The sequence below is a fragment of the Empidonax traillii genome, unplaced genomic scaffold (assembly GCF_003031625.1).
Source record: "Empidonax traillii isolate 1590-97213 ecotype Southwest subspecies unplaced genomic scaffold, ASM303162v1 scaffold848:size342660, whole genome shotgun sequence".
Classification (NCBI taxonomy): Eukaryota; Metazoa; Chordata; class Aves; order Passeriformes; family Tyrannidae; genus Empidonax; species Empidonax traillii.
In genome coordinates, this window is record NW_020956041.1 from 228,325 (window position 1) to 248,426 (window position 20,102).

Consider the following 20,102-nt stretch of genomic DNA (forward strand, 5'->3'; position numbering starts at 1 on the left):
GTATTATCTGAGCATCTGACACCCCTAGAGAACCAGAGCCTTGATGAGCTTTATACACTCTCAGAAATCTTGGAGAAGAAAGGAGGCTTTCCATAGAAAATGGATTTTCAGGGCCAGCTGAAGGACACAATGTTCAAGATCATTGCTTTGAAATTATTTCAGCTGCAGTTAATGTGAAGCAAAGAAGAAAAGAAAACCCAAGACAGTGAAAGGGTAATGAATTCCTAGTTGGAGCTGCAATTTGGAAGGGGTGTATTGTGAGGTGACCCTTGACCAACTGATACCTGAACTGGCTTTTCTTGGAGAGCCCTTTGCGGTGAAATGTTGTGTTGTTTTACTTTTATACCGTATGTTTATTCTCCCCTGGTCTTACCGAGTGACCTTGGATTCCAGCCTTTCCTAGAAGGGCCCGGTGTAACAAGGGGGTTCCACAGGGAGCCCTGGCATGGGCTGAGCTGAGCAGAGCCCTCCAGAACCAGTCCTCCTTTCAGCACGGTACTGCCTGCCCCTGGGCTCATCCCACCCTCGTGTCCGTCCTGCTTTATCCCTCCTCCCCAAATCACCACAGCATGCTCCCTTGCCAAGATAAGTTTTGCAGAACCCCTCTCTGGACTATGGAGCGTTCCTTTGGAGAGACACTGTCCCCACTCCCAGGGTCTCACCACACAGAGCTCTAAGTGAACTCGGGTCAGTGGATCACCCTCTCTGCTCCAACTTCTTCTTCCCTGCTGTGTCTCCTCCATTCCTAGCACATGCTGTACTGGGTTTCTTCAGAAGCTTAGAGATGCTTTTTATGAGGAGCTGTTTCAGGGACTGAAGCATGAACAGAGTGTGATATTTAGTACTGGGCAATTCCAATGTAATTTGAAAAATATCTTATTTCTGGCCTACTTGCTCTTCCTCAGCTTACAGAGAAACCAGATGAAAAGCATTGAGGCCAGAGCTCTAATGAGATTCACATTTTGGACATCAGATTAGTACAATAATGCATTTCACACTGTTGTTTCCTAATTTGCCTAATCAGAGAAAGGGAGATGAAGCATCCCGGGGCCCAACCTCCCTGTTCCAACAAGGCAGCTCTGAACCCATCACTTGTGCGCTGCAATTAGTGTTCCCCACACAGGTTGGTCAAAGCTCATAATTGAATCAGTGTCTCGCAGCTCTCTCAATAGACACCATCCATCCCTGGGCTGGCAATGCCCCAGCAGCTGTCCCGAGGATGTGCGCAGCGTGTGGATCGCTGGAGAGGCCTTGGGAAGGAGGGAAGGCTCTGGGGCCACTGCAGTCTGTGCTGCCATGGCAGGGTATCAAGCAGGCAGGTTCTGTGCTGTAGTAAATCCCGGGTAAATCCTTGCTCCAGTGCCACAGTCACAGCATTCGGATCTCCCTGTGCCCCCAGGAGACTGTCCAGGGTAGTTGAGGGCATTGCTGGGGCTTGGGCAGGTGTCGGGGCCAAGATGTGACTTGTTTCACTGCTAAAGCAAGTGGGGTGGTCGGGGAGGAATCTCTCCATGGCTGGGTCTTGGGTGTGACATCCTGAAACGCACTGGAATTGTGCTCTGGGTGCATTCATGTCCCTGAAGGCAGCTTAGAAGCAGTGTGATGTTGGGAACAGGTTTTCCTAACTGTCCTGCTGAGCAGTGCTGCAGGGAGCTGGACACATTTTGGGAACACCACAGTTTGGGAACAAGGCAGTTCCACTTTCAGCAACTGAGTGCTGAGATCTGGGGCCTCTCTACTGGCTATGGGGCACACCTGAAAACCCCACAAACACTGCAGGATTGGTGCACTGCAGATGCTTTTCTCCTACAAAGTGTGTTAGAGAAGTGAACAGAATGTGAAATGGTGTTTTTAAAGGAAATCCAACCAATGGGGTTGGGCTTGGGGTTTCGCTGTAATTCACTGTGAGTCAGGGACAGCATTTCAGTGCTGGTGACATCAGAGCAGACCTCCTAAGCATAATACCATGTTTGAGTTCTGTTACCCAGAAGATTTGTCCTGGGTTTGGTTCTGCTGTAAAGCACATCCAGCTGTGCAGAGGGGATTTTTGCCTCCAAAGGTGCATTAGCTCCCAGTCCCACTGAGGAGATGTCGGTGTGGTTTGTTGTGGCGGGCCCTTGTGCCCTCCTGGCACATCTTAGAGCTCCCCAGAAGGCAGCAGCCCCAGGCCCCAGCTGAACATGCCTTTGATTTCCACTTTGAGAAAATAAGCTCATTTACAAACTCAGGCAGAATGAGCAAATGAAAAAAATAAGTGTGAATTAAATAATATGATTTTGGTACAAACATGGAAATAAACTCTTGTTTTTCCATAGGCTGCAGAGCCATCCTTGTAACATGGGAAGAACCGTTGTAAGTTCACTGCCAAAACCCAAAAAATTGTTAAGGCAGCTTCTTGCATCCGAAGTCCTTCATTATATTAAAAAAATTATTGCAGCACAAAATTTACAAGTGCATCACAGGACCCACTTGCGCTGTTAAACAGATGGCACCTACACAGGACCCAGAAATATATAACAATTTTAATTGAGCCAATGCAAAACAGATTTGTGAAATAAAATAGTACATGCCAGGTCTAATAAGGCCGTCCCTAGAAATGGTGACATTAATTTTGTAATGGCACAAGAGGTACTCAGAAGCTGCTCATTAGCAAATGTGCCACTATGGCCTCTGAAGTCCCTGCTCAGCACGTTTTCCCTGCTGTGCCTGTTCCTGGGAGCTCCGTGCCAGCCCTTTGGCCACCTGAGGCCATGTGCCCAGTGTCGTGGTCAGGGCCAGCTCTGTGGGCCAGAGCCCTGATTCTTGGCTTGGGACAGCAGCCAAACCCATTTCCTTGGCAGTCAGGTCTGGGACACTGTTCTGGCTACACCTGAGCTTGGCATCCACTGCGGGTGACCTGCTTACCCGTGCCCATCCTGCTGAGGGGGTGGATTGTGGATGTCCACTGGTGGTTGGGGAGGGTCGGAGCCAGGTCCTGCCTCCCAGTACTGCACAGCTGAGCTTCCAAAATTCCCCTCAGAGGCTCCTCTGGCGAGGAAGTAGTTCCCTGAGCTGAACTCTGAAGGCAGGTGGGGATGGCAGTGAACTGGGGAAAAGTCCTGTTCTGCAGCAGAGCAGGGTTTCTGTAGTCAGGAGGCAGCCAGCAGTCAATGAGGTGGGATCAAATGGGGATTTTTCCCACCTGGAAAAACCCTCATTGATAGCGCTGGTTTTCTTCACCCTTCCGTGCAGCCTAAATTGGGACCAATAGAAGTGCTGGAAAGGGAGATTTGGTCTAAAATGACAGAACACGGAATTTCCAAGTCCTTTACCTTGTGCAGGGGGAAAAGCAGAAGGAAAACCTAAAACCTCCCCTACTTAGAACTGCCACCTTTTTTTTTTTTTCCCTCTGGACTATATCACCTTGATTTGAACTGGAAGGGGGCGGTGTAAACAGGGTTTTGCTGAGGCCAGATATCTGTGTCCTGGGAGTCTGTCAGAATCCCAGGAAAGGGATGTGAACGTGACCTGCATGAGGTGCCGTGTACTGAGAGGGGTCAGAGATAACCTTTTCTTTGCCCCTAAACCCCAGCCCCAGCACCCCAAGGAGTGGGGCTGCACCCATGTGTGCAAGCGCTTCTGTGTGATGAGGGAGGGTGAACAGTGTGTAAAATGAACTGCAGGGTGTGAAGTGCAGAGTTGTGGTGTTGCATTAGGGACAATTGAAAGACAATGTATGTAGCACAGTCATTTCCTGCAGGAAATTTATACTGGCCAGCCCAGGCTGTCCTGCAGTGCCTATGGCTCCGGGTGAGCCTGTGTTAGGGTTAGGAATTCCCTTCCATTTCCCTTGAGATCACCCTGACCCGGCTTCCCAGTTGTACCCAGCACGTTGATGCCTAATGTACTGTAGTTCTTGTTTAATCAAAAAACTGAAAGGGAACGTGGAAATATTTCTTTTTATTTCTTACTAACTGTCGCCAAGTAATTTCTGCTGTTATCAAAATGTATAAAATACACCCAGCCTTGTTATATTGAAGATCTTGTTCCCATGAGTCCTGCCTTGCATCGCTGGTGAGAGGATGCCCTCAGGGCTGCCTGGTGGCATTGCTGGGCTCTTCGTACGTGGCTCTTCAGGGAAGAAAGTATCTTACCCACTTGCTGTCCTTGCTGGTGATGCTCTGGTAGGTGGAGAGATGTGTGTTCTGTTGGCCAGTGGGATCCAGACTCTGGCTTCATACCTACCCTAGGCAGAACATTGGCTGGTTTACTCCTAGGCCCATCTACTTTTGCAAGACACTGTTACAGTTCTCATGCAGCCTAGAAGTGGTGCTAACAGTGCTACTGAGACATGGTCTGTCTGTTTGTAAGGAGATACCAAGCTTTGACAGCGTGCAAGGAACATACTCTGGTAAACCTCCCACCCGCAGTTCTCTCAGGCATTCTGAGCCCTCCTGCCAAGGAAGTCTCACTTGTGTCATTTAATCAGTGGATTTTAAAGTATAACTAATTATCTCCCTATGCCTCTTGCCCCCCAAATTATTTGTGATGGTTATTCCACACTGTGTAATAAGGAAACTCTCAGGTATTATCTGCTGTGAAATGCCAAGTGCAATGTGCTGTGATACCATGCCAATTAGAAGGGAGAATCCACGTAGAGACCCGAAATCCCGTTTTGCCTGGTATCAGCCATTCTGTGAAGAACTGCTCATTCCACAGTTTGGGATGAACATGAATAGACAGACAGGACAAAAGATGATAAGCGGATTTCTATTTCTGTGGCTATGTTGATTACAGATATTTTTTGAGAGGCAGCAGATACACGAGGGAACAAATCCTCTTCATCTGCATGTTCTGTTAGCAATGCAGCGCAGAATGCGAGCGGATGCTCCAGCAGTACCTTGGAACGTGTCATGTGTGCGTGGAAAATAGAGGATAAGGAAGAGAGAGCTGAGTGTCTTAACTTGGCATCTGCTGAGCTCTGCGCTTCTGCCTGTAGCACCTCAGCACCGTGAGGAGCAGCACAGGACCTCACCTGTGTCCTGCCACACCTGCCACCTTCGTGCTGGCTCTCTGTCTGGCCTTAGGCTGAGCAGTGCACAGAGGTTTAATCAGGGGCTCCAACTAAGCCAAGGGCTTGGTAGTTGGGAGCTGTGGGCTCAAGCATCCCCAGCCCAGGGCCAGTGGCACCCAAGCTGCATTTCCACAAGGTACGGCAGTGCCAGGGCATCTCTGTGGGCACTCAGTGGTTCTGGTTTGTGGCTGATGCCCCATATGGCATGAGGTGGTGTCTGACAGGGTCTCCATGGCTGGGGGCAGTCGGAACCCCTAGGTGTGGCCGTGGCAGCTTTCCTGTCATGCCACATGGGGCCCGGGACTGGGGGCTGCCTCTGGAAGCTGGTACTGTGGGTGACTGTGTAGCTGGAAAATGAAGGTCTGAGCTGTGCAGACCCAGGAGGTTACAGGGGAGGAGAAGAAGGAAATAACGATTGAAACTTAGGTAATAATAATTTTATTTATAGTCTAATGTGCAGACATGGCTGTTGCTGATGAGGCTACCAGTGGCATAAACTCAAGCAGAAGATGTAAGCTAGTGGATATACGTAAAGGCTTCTTTGGGCAGTGCCACGGATTTGGACGTGGACCAAGAGAATTATTTCTGTCCCTCGCGATTCCAATGAAGAGCACAAAGGAGATAATTAGCCCAGGATGCTCCGCATTGCTCTTTCCATCTTGCGCACACTCATGCCCACCAAATGTGAAATGTTCGCCTTTTCCCCTCCAACGTGATGGTTGTTGAACTTATTTTTAGTGTCATTTGATAAGCCTCCCTGCTCGCAGAGAGACATCCCACTGACCCAGCCACTGGTCATTGTCTATACCAGTTCCCATCAAAGCGGGCGCGCTTTGTCAGGTTTCGACTCGAATATCCATTCTGCCTCTGAAGTACAGTATCGAAAGTGACTGGATCATTTGAGCCTTTTTCTTCAGCTGCTCCCTCCTTCCTCCCCCACAGTGTTTCCGCTCACGCTAACATAATTTGGCATCGTCGACGTGACACGACACTGGTTTTTCTAAAAAATTATAATACATACATTGTCGATGTTTTGTGATGGCCGGCGCTCCCGTAAATTTAATTTCCAAATTGATGGAAGGAGGTCTTTCCCACTGCAGAATCGTACCCAATGCTCGGCACCCCCTTCACTGCCGAGGAACACACATACAGTAATAGGTCATTCAATGTCAAAAGGCATAAAAAAGATGAGCAAAATCTTCACAGGCTGCTGCTTGCTGTTGCCTTTAATTATATTAATTAAACTTTGAAATTCTCATGCAAAGAGAGTTGCTGGCTTGTGACGCTGAAAAGCCCTTGGAGATTTGCGGGGGGGAAAAAACCCTGAGATACCAGCTTAGTGGCTACTGCTTTTTTTAATCTAAAAAAATTACACAAGCCTACAACTGCTAGGTATGTTTATAGATGATGATGTTTTATGCGCTACTGAACTGTGAATGCAGGAAAGGGGAAAAAACCACCAGCCACAGTGTCAAGGTCTTGAAGCATCAGTCCCTCCAACTCAGCTCCAGATCTCTACTTACAGGCTGTCTTCCCATGGAATAACGCTCTAGTAATTCCTTCCTGTCCCGGGTGCATAATGAGAGAAAGGTGTCTTCAAAAACTAAAGGGCAAAGTCTTGCTCGCCACCGATACCTCGAGGCATCCTGTCTACATTTTGTCATGCGTGTGCACTTTTCAGTGTTAGAGTGACAAGATTTCCAGTCAGAAGGTTCCCGTAAGGCACGACGGAGGAGCTGGCGAGGGTTAGGGATCTGACATGGCTCTGAGGCACTCGGCGCTGCGCCTGCTTAGCCTGGTGGGAATTGTTATCCTGCGCCTGTGGCGAGTAGTCCCTGTGTAAATACCACGTGCCTCCGCCGCAGCTGAGGAACGCTGCGTCTCCGCTACAAGCACATTGCGTCCTGAGAATCTGTAGTCCTTAAAAAAACAGCAAATAACAAAAATAGAAAAGCATTCTCATCTTTGGTGTCTGCGCTGTCCTTTGGTGTTGCACAGAGCCAGGCACACGCGGCAGCACTGCCTGGCAGAGCACCAGCGTGCGGATGGCACGCAGGAGCCAGAGCAGGGATGCAGGAACCTGCAGAGCTCGGGTGGATGATGGTCCAAGGGATGCAAGGAAGGGCTCGGTTCTCTCGGCTGGGTAGGACGGTGGCAATGTGGCTGTCTCTCCTCCTGGTATCCACTTCTCTTCCTCTACTGAGAGGGAACTCGGGTGAAGTTGATACAGCGGCCCTGGGGAAGAGAGAAGCTGTTACTGGTGGAGTAGCACACACAGTGAGGTTGCTGCATGCTAGGAGGAGGCTGTAATTGAAATTCAGATGTTTGAGAAAATAACAAGCCCATGAAAACCTTTTAGGAATTAATGGAAATTATCCAGAGCGAGGCACCACATTTGCCTTACAAATGCAGCTGTAGGCAGATGTGAGGACACGGGCGACACATTTTGACACTCCCATGTCTTCTGTGAGCATAATGCACAAATTCTGGGTAACTGCACTGAGCAAACCCAAACTCATCCAACTGTGGGAAGGGAAGAGCAGGGGGAGGCAGAATCTGCCCCCCAGATTCCCCGCCCCAAGCCAGATCCTCACACGGTAAGCATGGATAGATGTGACTGTTAGTTAGTGGAGCTGCTGTTGATCTGAAACTGCATTTTATGAGCAATAGCCCCAGCTCTGTTTCTATAAACTCTGTCCTTAGGGGCTGTAAATCCCTGCGCACAGAAGGAAAAGGGGTTTCTCATGCCATACCTGAGCAGACACCATTTGCCCATCAAGGAGCCCAGGTGAATCCTGACAGGTGTTGGTGTTGCTGAATGAAACAAATCCACTAGCCAAAGTCACGAGCCGTTTTTATCCATTTGGAGCTTATTTAAATGCCCAAACTACCAATGTATCATGGAGCGCTGGAGTAGGGTGTGCTCCCACGGAGCAGCTCCCTGGCCCAGCAGCGATCCCTTCCCTTTTATCGTGGGCATGTGTCAAGGATGGTGCCCCGTGACGGTGCTGGGTTTGGAGCAGGCAGCAGTGCTTGTGCTCTGAATCCTTATTTCTGCTTAAAGATGTATGGCTGGGGGAAAATTGCTGCTTTCTTCTGGAACCTGGGAGATTCTGGGCTGGGCTTCATATTCCTTTCATAATTATTTAGTTTGATCAACAGTTTTACTGGGTAACAGGGAGGGTGACAGCACACAAGTATCTGGCGTGACTCCAGCAGGTCTCTGCTGGCACAAAAGGGACAGCGTTCTCATCAAGGGGTTTCCTAATGCTTTCCTAATGTCTGTGTTTCCGATTAAGGAATATAAAACCGGTGTAAGAACTTCTGGCTGCCGCCATCTGTATTATAAATGCAGAATAGGTGCAGAGAGAGAAATCAGAGAATCCTTTAGGCTGGGAAAGTCCTCCAAGGTCACCTAGTTCAGCCATTCCCCCAGCACTGCCAAGATCACCACTAAACCGTGTCCCCAAGAGCCACGCCCACATGACTTTTAAAACCCTCCAGGGATGGGGACCCCACCACAGGTGTCTGACCCCCTTTCCATGAATACATTTGTTCTACTATCCAACCTGAACCTCCCCTGGCGCAGTTTGAGGCCATTTCCTCTCATCCTGTTGCTTGTTCTGTGGGAGCCTGACTCCCCCCTGGCCACAACCTCGCGTCAAGGAGTCGTTGATCAGCCAGGAGTGCAAACAGATTCCTTTAAAGGCAAAGGATAATAGGCGTGGCATCTTCATGTGCCTCTCCGTGGCCTCGTTCTGATGATTGTTGGGTTGGGTTTTTTTAAATAAGCGTATCAAAATGAATTCTGTGGTAGAAGCAAAGTATTTCTGGAGCAGAAAGTCCCAAAACACTGTGAATTCAAGCACTTGTGATGATAGAGCTGATGTCAAAGAGCCACTGACAACAAGGTGTTCACAGCCACAACAGCAAAACAAGACTGCAAAACATCAGCAGGAAGCAGGGAATGGGGAATTGCAGTAGTTCTCAGTGATGTAATTAATATTGCAGTTTACCCAGCCATGCAGTATTTCTACTTCTGTCTGTAGCTTTCTCACTGTTCTTTAAAGACAATTACCAGTGCAAGAATTTAGATGAAGTTTGGGCTGGCTTGGAGGGCTTTTCCTGCCAGAATGAGTTCCAGGCAGAGAGGGAGAGAGGAGAGCCTTAAATGAACAATGCCTGTTCTGGTTCCCCACTCATTCCGTGTGTCTCTGCCCCCAGCCTCCTTCCGCCAGGATTCATGGGGAAGGGAGGAGAGAAAGAAGGAATTATGTGGTCAGGCAGACCCCTAATTGCATTAGAGGCAGGGAAAACACCCTGAGCTGGGGAACCTCAAAGCCCTAAGAAATAACAGCTCCCCAAACACTATCAGTGTCAGACAGTAACAGGTAATAACAAATACTGGGTCAGTTTAAGTGGGAATTTCAACCATGTGCATTCTAAATGCATAAACTGAGGCCAGCAGAAAAGACTGATATTCACTTATTAGGGATTTATCACTCCAGATCAACATGAACTGCGGGTTTTCGTTATTAGAACTCCCAGCTGTCCATGATGTGACCAGCATCACTGTCTTCTGCAAGGTGGTGTGGAGAAAAAACTGCATACTCGTGTAAGTTCTTCCTCTAAAGGCATCCCGAACCTCCCATGGAGCAGTATCTGTGTCGTCATTGAGACCAGCTTTTAGAAACAGAATATTAATTTTTTTCTTCTGATTAATCTGATCTTTAGAGACAGAACTACTTATTAAGTAGAAGCACTATTTACCAAACAATAGTTTAATCAGTCTGGTTTTGGCCTTCACAATTAAAACCCGTGTGTTCATGTAATCCATTCCACCAGTGCATTCCCATGCTAGTGGCACTGCCATGATCCTCCAGTGTGGTGAGTTACTGTTACACTCTTGTCCCTGTGCTCAATTAAACCATCAATCCAACCAATTTGAATTCAGACATACCATGCCTTGTAAATCACTGGATCATAAACCTTAACAATACCAACATGTAGTCAGTATGAAATTGCACTAAATTAGTGGTTTAGGACTAGAGTAATTAAAAAATGAGTTATGCAGGCATTCTGTGATCTTTGTAGGGAATATGAGAGCTGTCTCCATCTAGTAGGGAAAATCCCACCCTTAAACGCTCGCAGATGCATCACAGGTGCTGCAGGGTCAGAATGTGGTGAGTGTTTATCAAAGTAAAACAGGAAAGGCAAGGGGGAAGAAAGAATGCTTTCATATTACGTCAAAGCCATTCCTTAAAACTGTTGAGTTTCTTGCTGAATCTAAGCTATGGTATGAGCAAGGCAGAGTCCTCACAGGGCACAGGATCTCAGGGAGTGGGTGCTCACACCCCACCCCAGGTTAGAGCCTCAGCTGGCAATGTCCCAAATGAAAGGCACCAAGAGGGGGCTGCAGGGCAATTGTGTGTCACGCTCCGATCCTATAGAGCTCCGTGGAGCAGTGCTGGAAGCACATAGGGCAGGAGGGATCCCTTTGGGATGATGTCTGCTCTGAGCCTCGAGCTCAGAGGCAGGTGTGACGAGTACCTTGGAGTATCTGTGTGTGTGTGAGCGGCCCTATGTCTCCGTCCCACGATCCCAGTGGGCACAGGGACATGACACAGGCTCCTCTTGAGCCCATCCTGCCTCTTGCCCAGCCAGGCTGCCCTGCACAACCCCTCAGTATTCCTCAGGAACTTGGCAAGGACAGGCAAAGCAGCCTGGATCTGGGATGGAAAGTGACCATAGCCAGCATCCAGGCTGAGCTGTCCTGCCTGGTCTTGGGTCCTTTCTTTGTGTGTGGATTCCTTTAACGTGCTGCACAGTTGTATCCATAGGAAGAGGCTCCCTGGGCACTTCTGATGTGTTCAGCATCCAGCTCTGGACTAAGAACAACTGCTTTTCCCAGAGGAGCACTTGGCAGTGCTGTTCTGTCAGAACAGTTGTTGTTACGCCCTATAGTATCTGATGATCTAAAAGTTTGGCTCTCTGATCTTGAAGAACTGAGATCCCTCACTGCCCATTGCTGAGACTTGTGTGCTCCTCCCTCTGCCGAGCGTGCCCCAGGGAGCTTGTGCCCTTTTGGGATTTGGCATTGATCTGGCACATGTGAGCTCTGTGATCAGTGATCACTGATGACTCTCTGATCAGTTACCTCAGGAAACAAGGTACTGTGTTTACTTTGGAGAAGGGCTGCTAACCCACCGTGCCCTGTGCAGCTCTGAGCAGCCATCAGCGATTTAAGCTGGCATCTCTCTCCCACTTCCTCTTTGTCCCCTAGGATCCTGTAATCTCTCATCCCAGAGACCTGAGAAGCTCAGAGCACTGTGAGCGTTTGGAACTGGCTTTTCACCCTGCTGACACAGCCCAGGTGTGCTGCCACCGGCACATTTATGGGATACCAGGCAAATCCACGGTCACTTGTCCCTGGTTCCCGCCCGCAGCAGAAGCCCCCGCACAGTGCTCACCCCCTGCCCAGTGCTGCCATGCCACAGCCGTGCAGGTGGCACCTGGAGAGCTCCCACTGGGCAGCCCTGAACCACGCCACAGGAATAGGGATTTAATGCCTGGAGAGCTGCCACAGAGCGCTGCGGGCTGCTGGAAGGACTAGTTGTCACACAGTAAATGAACAGTGATCCCTTAGAGGAGTGATCCTGAACTAATGTTACTGCTGCAGATACCAGCATCATTCCTGGGGCTGCCAGAGGAGGCTTTTCGCTAGAACTCCTGAATTGCTGGCTGAAACACCCCTGACAGAGCTGAGGTGAGCTCTGAGCCCCAAGAACATGGCAGAGTGGGCTCAAAGGCCTCCTAAAATAACCACATCATAAAAACAAACAAAATGCAGGTGAATGGTGCTATTTAGGCCCTAATAAGGATTTTTTTTTCCCCTTTAACAATTTTTACCAGCAACTTCAGTGGAAAGGCATATAATTTGTGTATTTTCCTCCTATTTGTGTAATGTAGCCCCATTATTGTGTGTGTGTGAACCTCATGATCTTTCCCAGCAATTGGACAGTCCTGTAGGTCATCTTCCAAAGGTCACAGAGTCTGGGGTCCAGGAACTGTGGTTTCACAAGAAACCTCAAAAAAAAAAAAAAAGGCTGCTGTGAGGAAGAGGTGCCAGCACAGTTGCAAGTACCTCGCAGCCACTTTCTACCCCTTGGGCCTGCTTTGGCTGCAGGCAGTAAAGGACAAGAAAAGGAAGACAGGACTAAGTTGTTTTAAGAGATAGTTCTTGTCTTTGTGCACTTAATAAATACTGTATTTTGGAGCATGGGCTGAGAAACCAATCCTGCCAGGGAGGGTTTCCAAAGAGGTAGTTCAAAGCTGTTTTCTCAGTGCCTGTGATTTAGGTGTGTGTTTGGAGCAAACACTGAGGCACGCAGCGCAGGTGTGTGTGTGAGAAATGCTGCTGTTGGCAGCTGGGGGTATTGTACCCAGTGCATGGCTGGAGCTGCTCCCACCTGCTGCTGCCGTGGGAGGCAGGGGTATTGGCTGGCAGCCCTGAGGAAATGCCCTTAGAGCAAGCTTTCCACACACTGACAGCACTTACTTGGGAAGTGAGCATGTGGACATGGTGGCACAGTTGCTCCAGCACACCGCACCTCAGGAGTGCGTGTCACCAGTGCTGTAGCCCTGTGGGAGTTGGGGTGTGGGGCTTCTGTGGAACCCCGGGAGATCCACCTGCACTCCTCCTGTGTCCTGGAGCCCAGCACCCCACTCTGTGGTGGACCAGGCGGTGACGGCACGGGCTGACCTGGGCAGCCAGGGAAGGGGCAGAACGAGTGCTGGGCTGACCTGGGCATTTGCCATCCTGCCCCTGACGGGTTTGGGGAGTGCAGAGGGAGGGATTTCTTTCCTTTGCCAAGTTTTCTGTGACTGCTTTATTCAGCAGTTCTCCAAATAAACTCCTGCCTTGACCCAGACTGGTTGTGACAGGCTGCCTCTCCTGCGAGCTGGCCTTCCAGGGCTGGGAGGAGAAAGCGCCGAGCTGCTGAGCCGGCCAGTGGGCCTTGGGGGAGGATAAAACTGGCTGCGTTGGTAGCATCTGCTTCGAAAGGAGGTTGTGGCAGATATTTTATTCAGCAGACTGGAGGTCTCCTGTCTCTAGAGGGCAGGAGTTTGTTGTTTTCCTCATGCTAGGCAAGCATTGCTTATGCAAAAGGATGTGGAAATGGCCTGGAGAGTCCCTGTTTTTCTAGCACAGATCCTTTGGAGCAGGGACCCTGCACACTGTCCCTGAGCCTTAGCAGTGGCCCTCTCTCATTCCCAACGCTGCAGCCTCCCTGGAAGTACCCCCGGCCTGGCAAGGTCTGACCCCTCTTTCCTGAAGGACACGCTCTTATTTGCCCTTGCAGGCATCTGCCAATGGAGGGCTCTTCTCCTGGAGCTCTCATTACTCCTTGGAAGGCAGACTGAGCCCATTCCACTGCCGGAGGGAAGGTGCTCTGTGTCCTGGCGCCATCCCAGTGCGCACCTTGCCAGCACAGGCACTCACCCGCTCGCTCACGTGGCACCAAAACCAGGACACATCTCCTGCCATCCCAGAGTGACACATAGAGTTGTCCCTGGGACAGCTCCTTCCTCCTGCGGGAAACCAGAGGGGTGGGACCCTCATTTCCAAGTGAAGCTCCAAGAGCCCTTTCCTCATTCCTGCACCATATCCGCGTCGCTGCAGCAGGGGGACAAGGACAGGAGAGAGGTTTTCTCTGAGATGTGTCTCAGAGAAAACTCTTTAAGCTCTTCCAAAACTTTCTGGGATGAATTCTTGCCATGAATGGGGATCCCATTCATGTTATGGGGAACTCCAGCCAGACTGATAGCAGGCCTGATCTCTAGTGCCAAGAAGTGTCCTTGTGTCAGCATCCTAAATGACAACTCTATGTCTTGTTTAATGGAGGGAAAAAAAACCCCACATGATCTTCTACTACAGACGCACCACACTTCAAGCCTTGTAGAGTCAGAATTTTAAGCCTACTAAAACCAGAAACCATCCAAACCTGGTGCTTTTGTGCTTTTTTCATCTAGAAAGGCAAAACATATCAGAAATACAGTTACTAGGGATAGCAACCTCTAAAGCATGAGTCAAACATCCCCATTATTGTTCATTCCTCCTTTCCGTGCACCTACCATGAGAATAATGGAATTTATCCCTCTCTGAAATCAAGGGTAGCAACAGATAAACCAGAACTCACAGGAGGAACCGTTCTCCCCAAACTTCTCTTCTGTCATGAACCCAACTCAAGCCTCTCCTAAAATCCCCTTCCTTTAGGAATACTTCCCAGTGTCCTTTTCCTGATGTAGCTCTCTAATCTGAGCCTCCTTGCAGAGACATCCTCCTCTTCAGAGGAGGCTCAGAGATTGTAGATCCAGGTGCTCTACAGCATCAGGTCTGTAAGTCATCCAGGGTCACTTTCTGAGCTCGTAACAGAGGAATGACACAGCCAAATCCTGGCCTGTGGATCATACGGCATCTGACTGGCTTATGGCAATGGCTTGTAAGAAGAGAGGGCACCCGAGTTCTGTGGCATTCAGGATACTATGGAAATTATTTTAAAATAATTATCACGCAATTATTAATGACAAAGAATCCACTTTGTAAGTCCTGTGGGAAAAATGTGAACCTGTGTGAAGCACTAGGCAGGGATTTACGTGGGGTCTCGTAGGAGGAAGACGAGCAAGGCTGTGGCATGGTGGGAGGGTGCAGCTCTCTGGAGTTGCGCCCACTTGGCTGGAGCTGGAGCTGGCTGTGGCTCTGCAGACAGTGAGGGGGAGCCCAGCAGGACCCCTGCTCTGCACACACACTGCACGTGGCAGCCCTCCAGATGCCCCTGTGACCCAGCTGTGTCCAGTGGCCAGGGGTAATTCAGCACTGGTGACATGGAGTGTGGGCCTGGGAAGGACGTGGGTGCCAGGGTGTTCCCCACTCCTCAGCCCTGTCAGCTCCCCTGCTACCTCAAGAGTAAACTCTCCTTCCTGCACACAGACCCCTCAGCACCTTGTAAGACTATGGGTGGAATGCCAAGGGATTAGTAATCCAAACTTTCCAGATATTTGGACATCCCGCCCCCCAGTAGTACTCCCTGATTTCCTACTACCAGGGCATTTGCTGCAATTCCCCTGCAAGTACCATGGTCGCCAACAGTTACCAGCTCTACTAATTTTTAGGCTCTGCTTCTGCTCTCATGTGCCTTGCTGAAAACTGGGAGTAATTCCTTTCCGGTCAGCTGTGTAAGGCTCACGGCACTGAGATCTGGACAGTGACAGTGTGGTGTCTGTCAGGGGCTTCTTCTGGGCCCCCAGCATCTGGCTTGTCACACACAGTGCTGGCAGCCTCCACATGTGTGCACTATGGTGCCCTCCATTCCTGCCTTGGGCTCTGGGGGTGGAGACTGTATTCCCCGAGATGTCTTTCCTCACCAGAAGTCACTGTTGCCAATGTGCCTATGGGAGTGCTCCTGTTCTCCAGCAGGTGGGAGAGGTGTCCCATGGGGAATGGTCAGGCTGCATTTGTTTCCTTCCCTGTGCATTTTTCCTAAGTGTCCACTGCCAGCTACTACTGAAAAAGCATGTTTGTTGGGATGTTTGTGTGCTCTGAATACTGAGGATGGACAGGGTGTTTATGGGATTTGCTCCGTCGTTTCTAGATGCTTAGTCCAGATCCTTTGACTGCCAACCCCTCTGTGCTGCCCGTGTTTCTCTTTAGGATCTCTCCCATAAAACCCAGGAATGGGCTCCTCGGTTTGTCCTTGTTTTCCGTTCCCACCTTTCCCCTTCTCCCTTCTTTCCTTTGCTCAGTATAATGTATATAATGAGAAGGGGGGTTGGAGACACTTTGTTACACACATGCCCAGAGATCATGCCATTAAGTGCCTTTTCTAAGTCAATAAATAAATCTGCTCATTTGTTGTAGGATTCTGTTGTTGATTTGGGAATAGTGGGCTCCTGCAAATCTCAGCTTTCACCTTGCCAACCCTCGTATCCCTCTAAGTGCACTGCAGTTCCTTGGAACCTGTTGGGGTTGGGGGTTGGTGTTGGCATCCCTTCGCTAGATCACATTTATGCTTTAGTGCCATCTGTGCCTGCTGCACCTTCTGTGAGCCAGCCCGGCCAAATGACTGGCAGCTATCTGGGACTGCACACAAAAGGAGAGGGAACAGAAAAAGGGGAAAGGAGGCAGAGTCAGTAAGGATGGCACCTGGAGCTGCCTGTGTGCTGCTGGCACTGGTGGGACAGGGGAGCACCGACCTGCACTGGGGTCCCTCCCTGCTGCTGCCAAGTCCTTTCTGGAGCTTTCTCTCTAAATAAGAGAGAATTAAATACCTGTTGTGGCATTCAAATCAGCACTCCCCATCCTTGTGTTCTGGAGGAGAGACTCAGAGAAGCATTGGCTGCAGTCTAGGAACAGTTTGGGCTCAGTGCTGGGCTTTGCACTGCCCGGTGTTTCCGCTGGGGCCAGGCGGGGGCCTGAGGTGTGCCGTGGGCTGTCAGAGAGCACTGAGGGTCAGTGAGCACTAGGGGCAGGAGGGATGCAAGGTGGCCATGTTGGGTTACCCATTTGCCTTCTATTCAGGTAAAACCTTCTGCTGGTAAAACCTTGGGTGTGGAACAGCCTCTCAAGGATTCTCCCCATCACTAAAGGGAGAGGAGTGCGTTTTCTGTCGTTCCTGCGCCAAGAACTGAACTGCTCTGAGCTCCCAGTGGAGTCTGAGCATGTAAGAGATGGTGAACAAAAAGCTCGCTTTACTGTATTTGTGGTTTAAGAGCAGTTTCCTTGAACCCAAGGAAAAGGTTCGTGCATACTCTCAGCTGACAGTTCTGATCGATGTGTCCTGCGCAGGCAGGTACAAAATACAAGAGCAGATAAAAGTACAAATGGGAGAGTTCTTACACTGAACAGAACCGTCTGCTAAGAGTTTCGAAAGTGAACTATCTGGCTTAAAAATTAATTAAATCAGTGCAGTGTCAGTCTGTCAAGAAAAATAATGGGCCTTACCCAGCCTAACCTACATCAGGGAAGGAGCACAGGAGCTCCTGGCAGAGGGCCTGAGCAGCCCCCCAAGCTGAGTACCCTTGCTGCTCAAACACGTCCCTCTCAAAGGAGGACTCACCTGTGTGTGTGCCTGGATTCTGCCCAGACTGAGTGAGCTCTCCTGCTTGAAACTAGGTTTATAAATATTTATATATAATAAATGTGTGGGGGGGGGTGGTGTTTCATTCTGAATGACCACTTTCACGCTGCAGTCTTTTCCACTAAGAATATGATACTTGGAATTCAAGATTTGCTTTTTCTTTCTTTCCATATGTTCGGTGTTAAACATATGCTATACTTTATATTTAAAAACTAGCAGCAGACTGAAAAAAAAAATTGCCCACACCACAAAAATATGTTTGCTTCATTATCCAAAGCTTCTGGGTTTCTGTAGTTTTTTACCAGGCGGGGAGCAGAACACTTGAGGGCAATCTCAGAATGGAGAGTAAATCAGAGGAGCTATGGAAAGAGGGAACATCTGGTTCTTGTTAAGGGCATGGATAAGGCTGGCCAGGGCTGCACATGGCATGGTAGAGGTGGTAATGGAAGTTGTGAACTTTGGAATTAAGGAATCCCGTGCACTTAATTTAGGAATTGGCCTTGAATACTTGAGTAATTCTTAAACTGGCCTCTCCTGAAAAGCTGGACTGATGCTAGTGGAAAAGGACCGGCGTGTGGCATGTCTAGGTCCCTCCCCTCCCAGCTGGGGTTACATGGGGTTTGCTCCTCATTGTGGAAGGCTCGGCTGGGGTGGGCACACAGTTGGCACGGCACTGCCAGGGATGCACTGCCCAGCAGAGCCCCACTATAGCAGGACAGGGATCCGTCCTGCAATGCCGAAACGTGAAGCAACGTGCTTCCCACTATTTCATATCCACCTGGGCTGCGGGAGAGCACTACCGGGAGCAGTGTGCTCGAGGGCATTCCCAGAGCCTGGAGCAGGGCCGGGGGCTGCTCTCAGAATCCCTGGCTGCACTGGGCCAGATCTGTCCTTCCCCAGAGGAGCTTTACCCCCTCACCTGGTGAGCTGAGCTTTGCCAGAGAGCCCTGGCCTGGCTGGCTGGGTGTGTGGGCACAGCAGACCCCACACATTGCCACTGGGAGCCTTACTCCAGGCTGGCTCCCGCCTCCTGCCCGAGGAGACACTCAGCAATGCGAGCAGGAGGAGGGGACAGGAGATCAAAGGGATTATCCCACCTGGTGTTTTCCAAGCTTGAGGCGGGAGGTACAGATTGGTTTAACTGGTCACAAGAAAGGAACAGGCCCCACAAAGATCCCAGTGTGAGACCACAGAAATGGCACGGAATGGTTACATGGAGGTGAAGTGTGAGAATGCAGTGCTAAATGGTGACTTTGGGAAAGGCGGCGGGGTTTGTCGCTGCTATATAAAACCGAATTAGGTGGTTGCCATGGTGATGCCGTGTTTGTTGTACACAGAACTGAGCCATGCGCTGCCCAGGGACCTGCTCCCCTGGGTTTGAGGCTTTTCCATGACTGCTGGATTCACTATCTGGGACGGGGGAGACGATGCCCCAGCATCCTCCCGCTAGGTGCGGGTGCTTTAAACTTTATGAAATCACTGGTAATTCAGACCTTGTTTGTGGAATCACCTGGTAAATGACCACAGCAACATTCAGGAGTAAAAAGCAATGAGGTGTGCACAATTACCTTCCAAAGCTGCAGTCACACAGACCGAACCTGAATTTAATTATAACATGGGTAGAACGGTGCCTTTCCTAAATCCTCTCACTGATGGGGATGTCAGCTTTTTGGAGTTGAAACCGTAACAGAACCAAAGCCTGCATTGGTAAATTAGAAACTTCTAAAGAAAAATTCTCTGGCAAAAATGAATCATAGGTTCAATTATTGTAATTGGTTGCATATTTTCAATTATATTTTCAAACAGGTGTAGTTAAATGAGTAAAAATAGCTTTGTGAACTGTCCTCAAATGGCTACGTGCATTTCACTGCAGTTAGTGAAGGTCTGATTGAAGTTAAATGATTTCTAAAATTTTTAAATGACCCAAACATGTTGTAAGGGGCCTTGTACCAGCTGTAATAGAATTTAATCCGGCTGGTCTGTCCTTTGCCTATGCAAGGTCTTGCTGACATAAATGGCCCTTTTAAGCCCCACTTTGCTTGTGTAAAACACGTTTGCACGAACCAGGGGAAGTTTCAGAGTCTGTGAAGTACATCTGGCAAGCGAGTACACAAATTCAAGCCCTTTTTTCCTGGGGCTCAGTTCACACAGGATGGTGCACGGAATACTGCCAGTGTCATGTAACACTCCATTAGAATGTGTGATACGCAAAGATACTGGGAAATACAGTGAGGAGATACACTGGTAGAATCCAGCCAATCAATCACAAAAAAAAAATTAAAAATCCAAGAAACCAAAACCCAGCAGGAGCAGCTGAAATGTGATCGGTCTCTGCACTGATTCCAGTCTGAGCAAAGTCTTTCTAAAGTAAAGGCTGCTGCTGCAATGCTGCAGCCCCGCTACCACAGCATTATAAATTAATGCCAGAGATGCCAAAAGGCCCCTTAAGTAGAAAATGTCAACATGTAAACATTGAGCAGGAGATTCACAGAAGCACAGACAGTCTCCAGGTCCCCCTGAAACGCTGCCCAACCCATGAAGCCCTTGGAAAGCCTCAGCCCGCCAGTCCTGCCATAGCAGCTTTCCCAGTAGAAGTGCATTCCTCTGCTGACCAGGGGAACTGGCGGGGATGGCCACTCCCCTGCCATGGGTGCCATGGAACAGCGTGTGAAAGACAAGCTTTCACCCGACAGAGGAGCCATGAACTCAGCCAGGGTCTCCCCACAAAGAGCCAGCTTGCACTTCTGCAGAGCTGCGGCCTGTGGACAAGGTGGCTGAGGCAAAAGGAATGGGTAACATGGAAAGGAGAGCAAACAAAAATCCATCCACTGCTAAAAGGAGGTATTTACACTTCACTTATGGCAGTACGTGGCATTTTAGGAGAGCTTAGTACAAACCTCTGATTTGTTCAG

At 49.5% G+C, this 20,102-nt stretch overlaps 1 protein-coding gene across 1 annotated transcript in view; it reads right to left on the bottom strand.

Annotated features, from left to right (window-relative positions):
• Positions 1-5,468: 5,468 nt before the first annotated feature.
• The window catches only part of ANTXR2 (ANTXR cell adhesion molecule 2), a 76,609-nt gene continuing 61,975 nt past the window's right edge, over positions 5,469-20,102 (bottom strand). Inside the window, exon 17 of the mRNA XM_027902198.1 lies at positions 5,469-7,288. Within this exon, the coding sequence (XP_027757999.1) occupies positions 7,250-7,288 (39 nt within the window). The 3' untranslated portion in view covers positions 5,469-7,249. The remainder of the gene's footprint in view (positions 7,289-20,102) is intronic.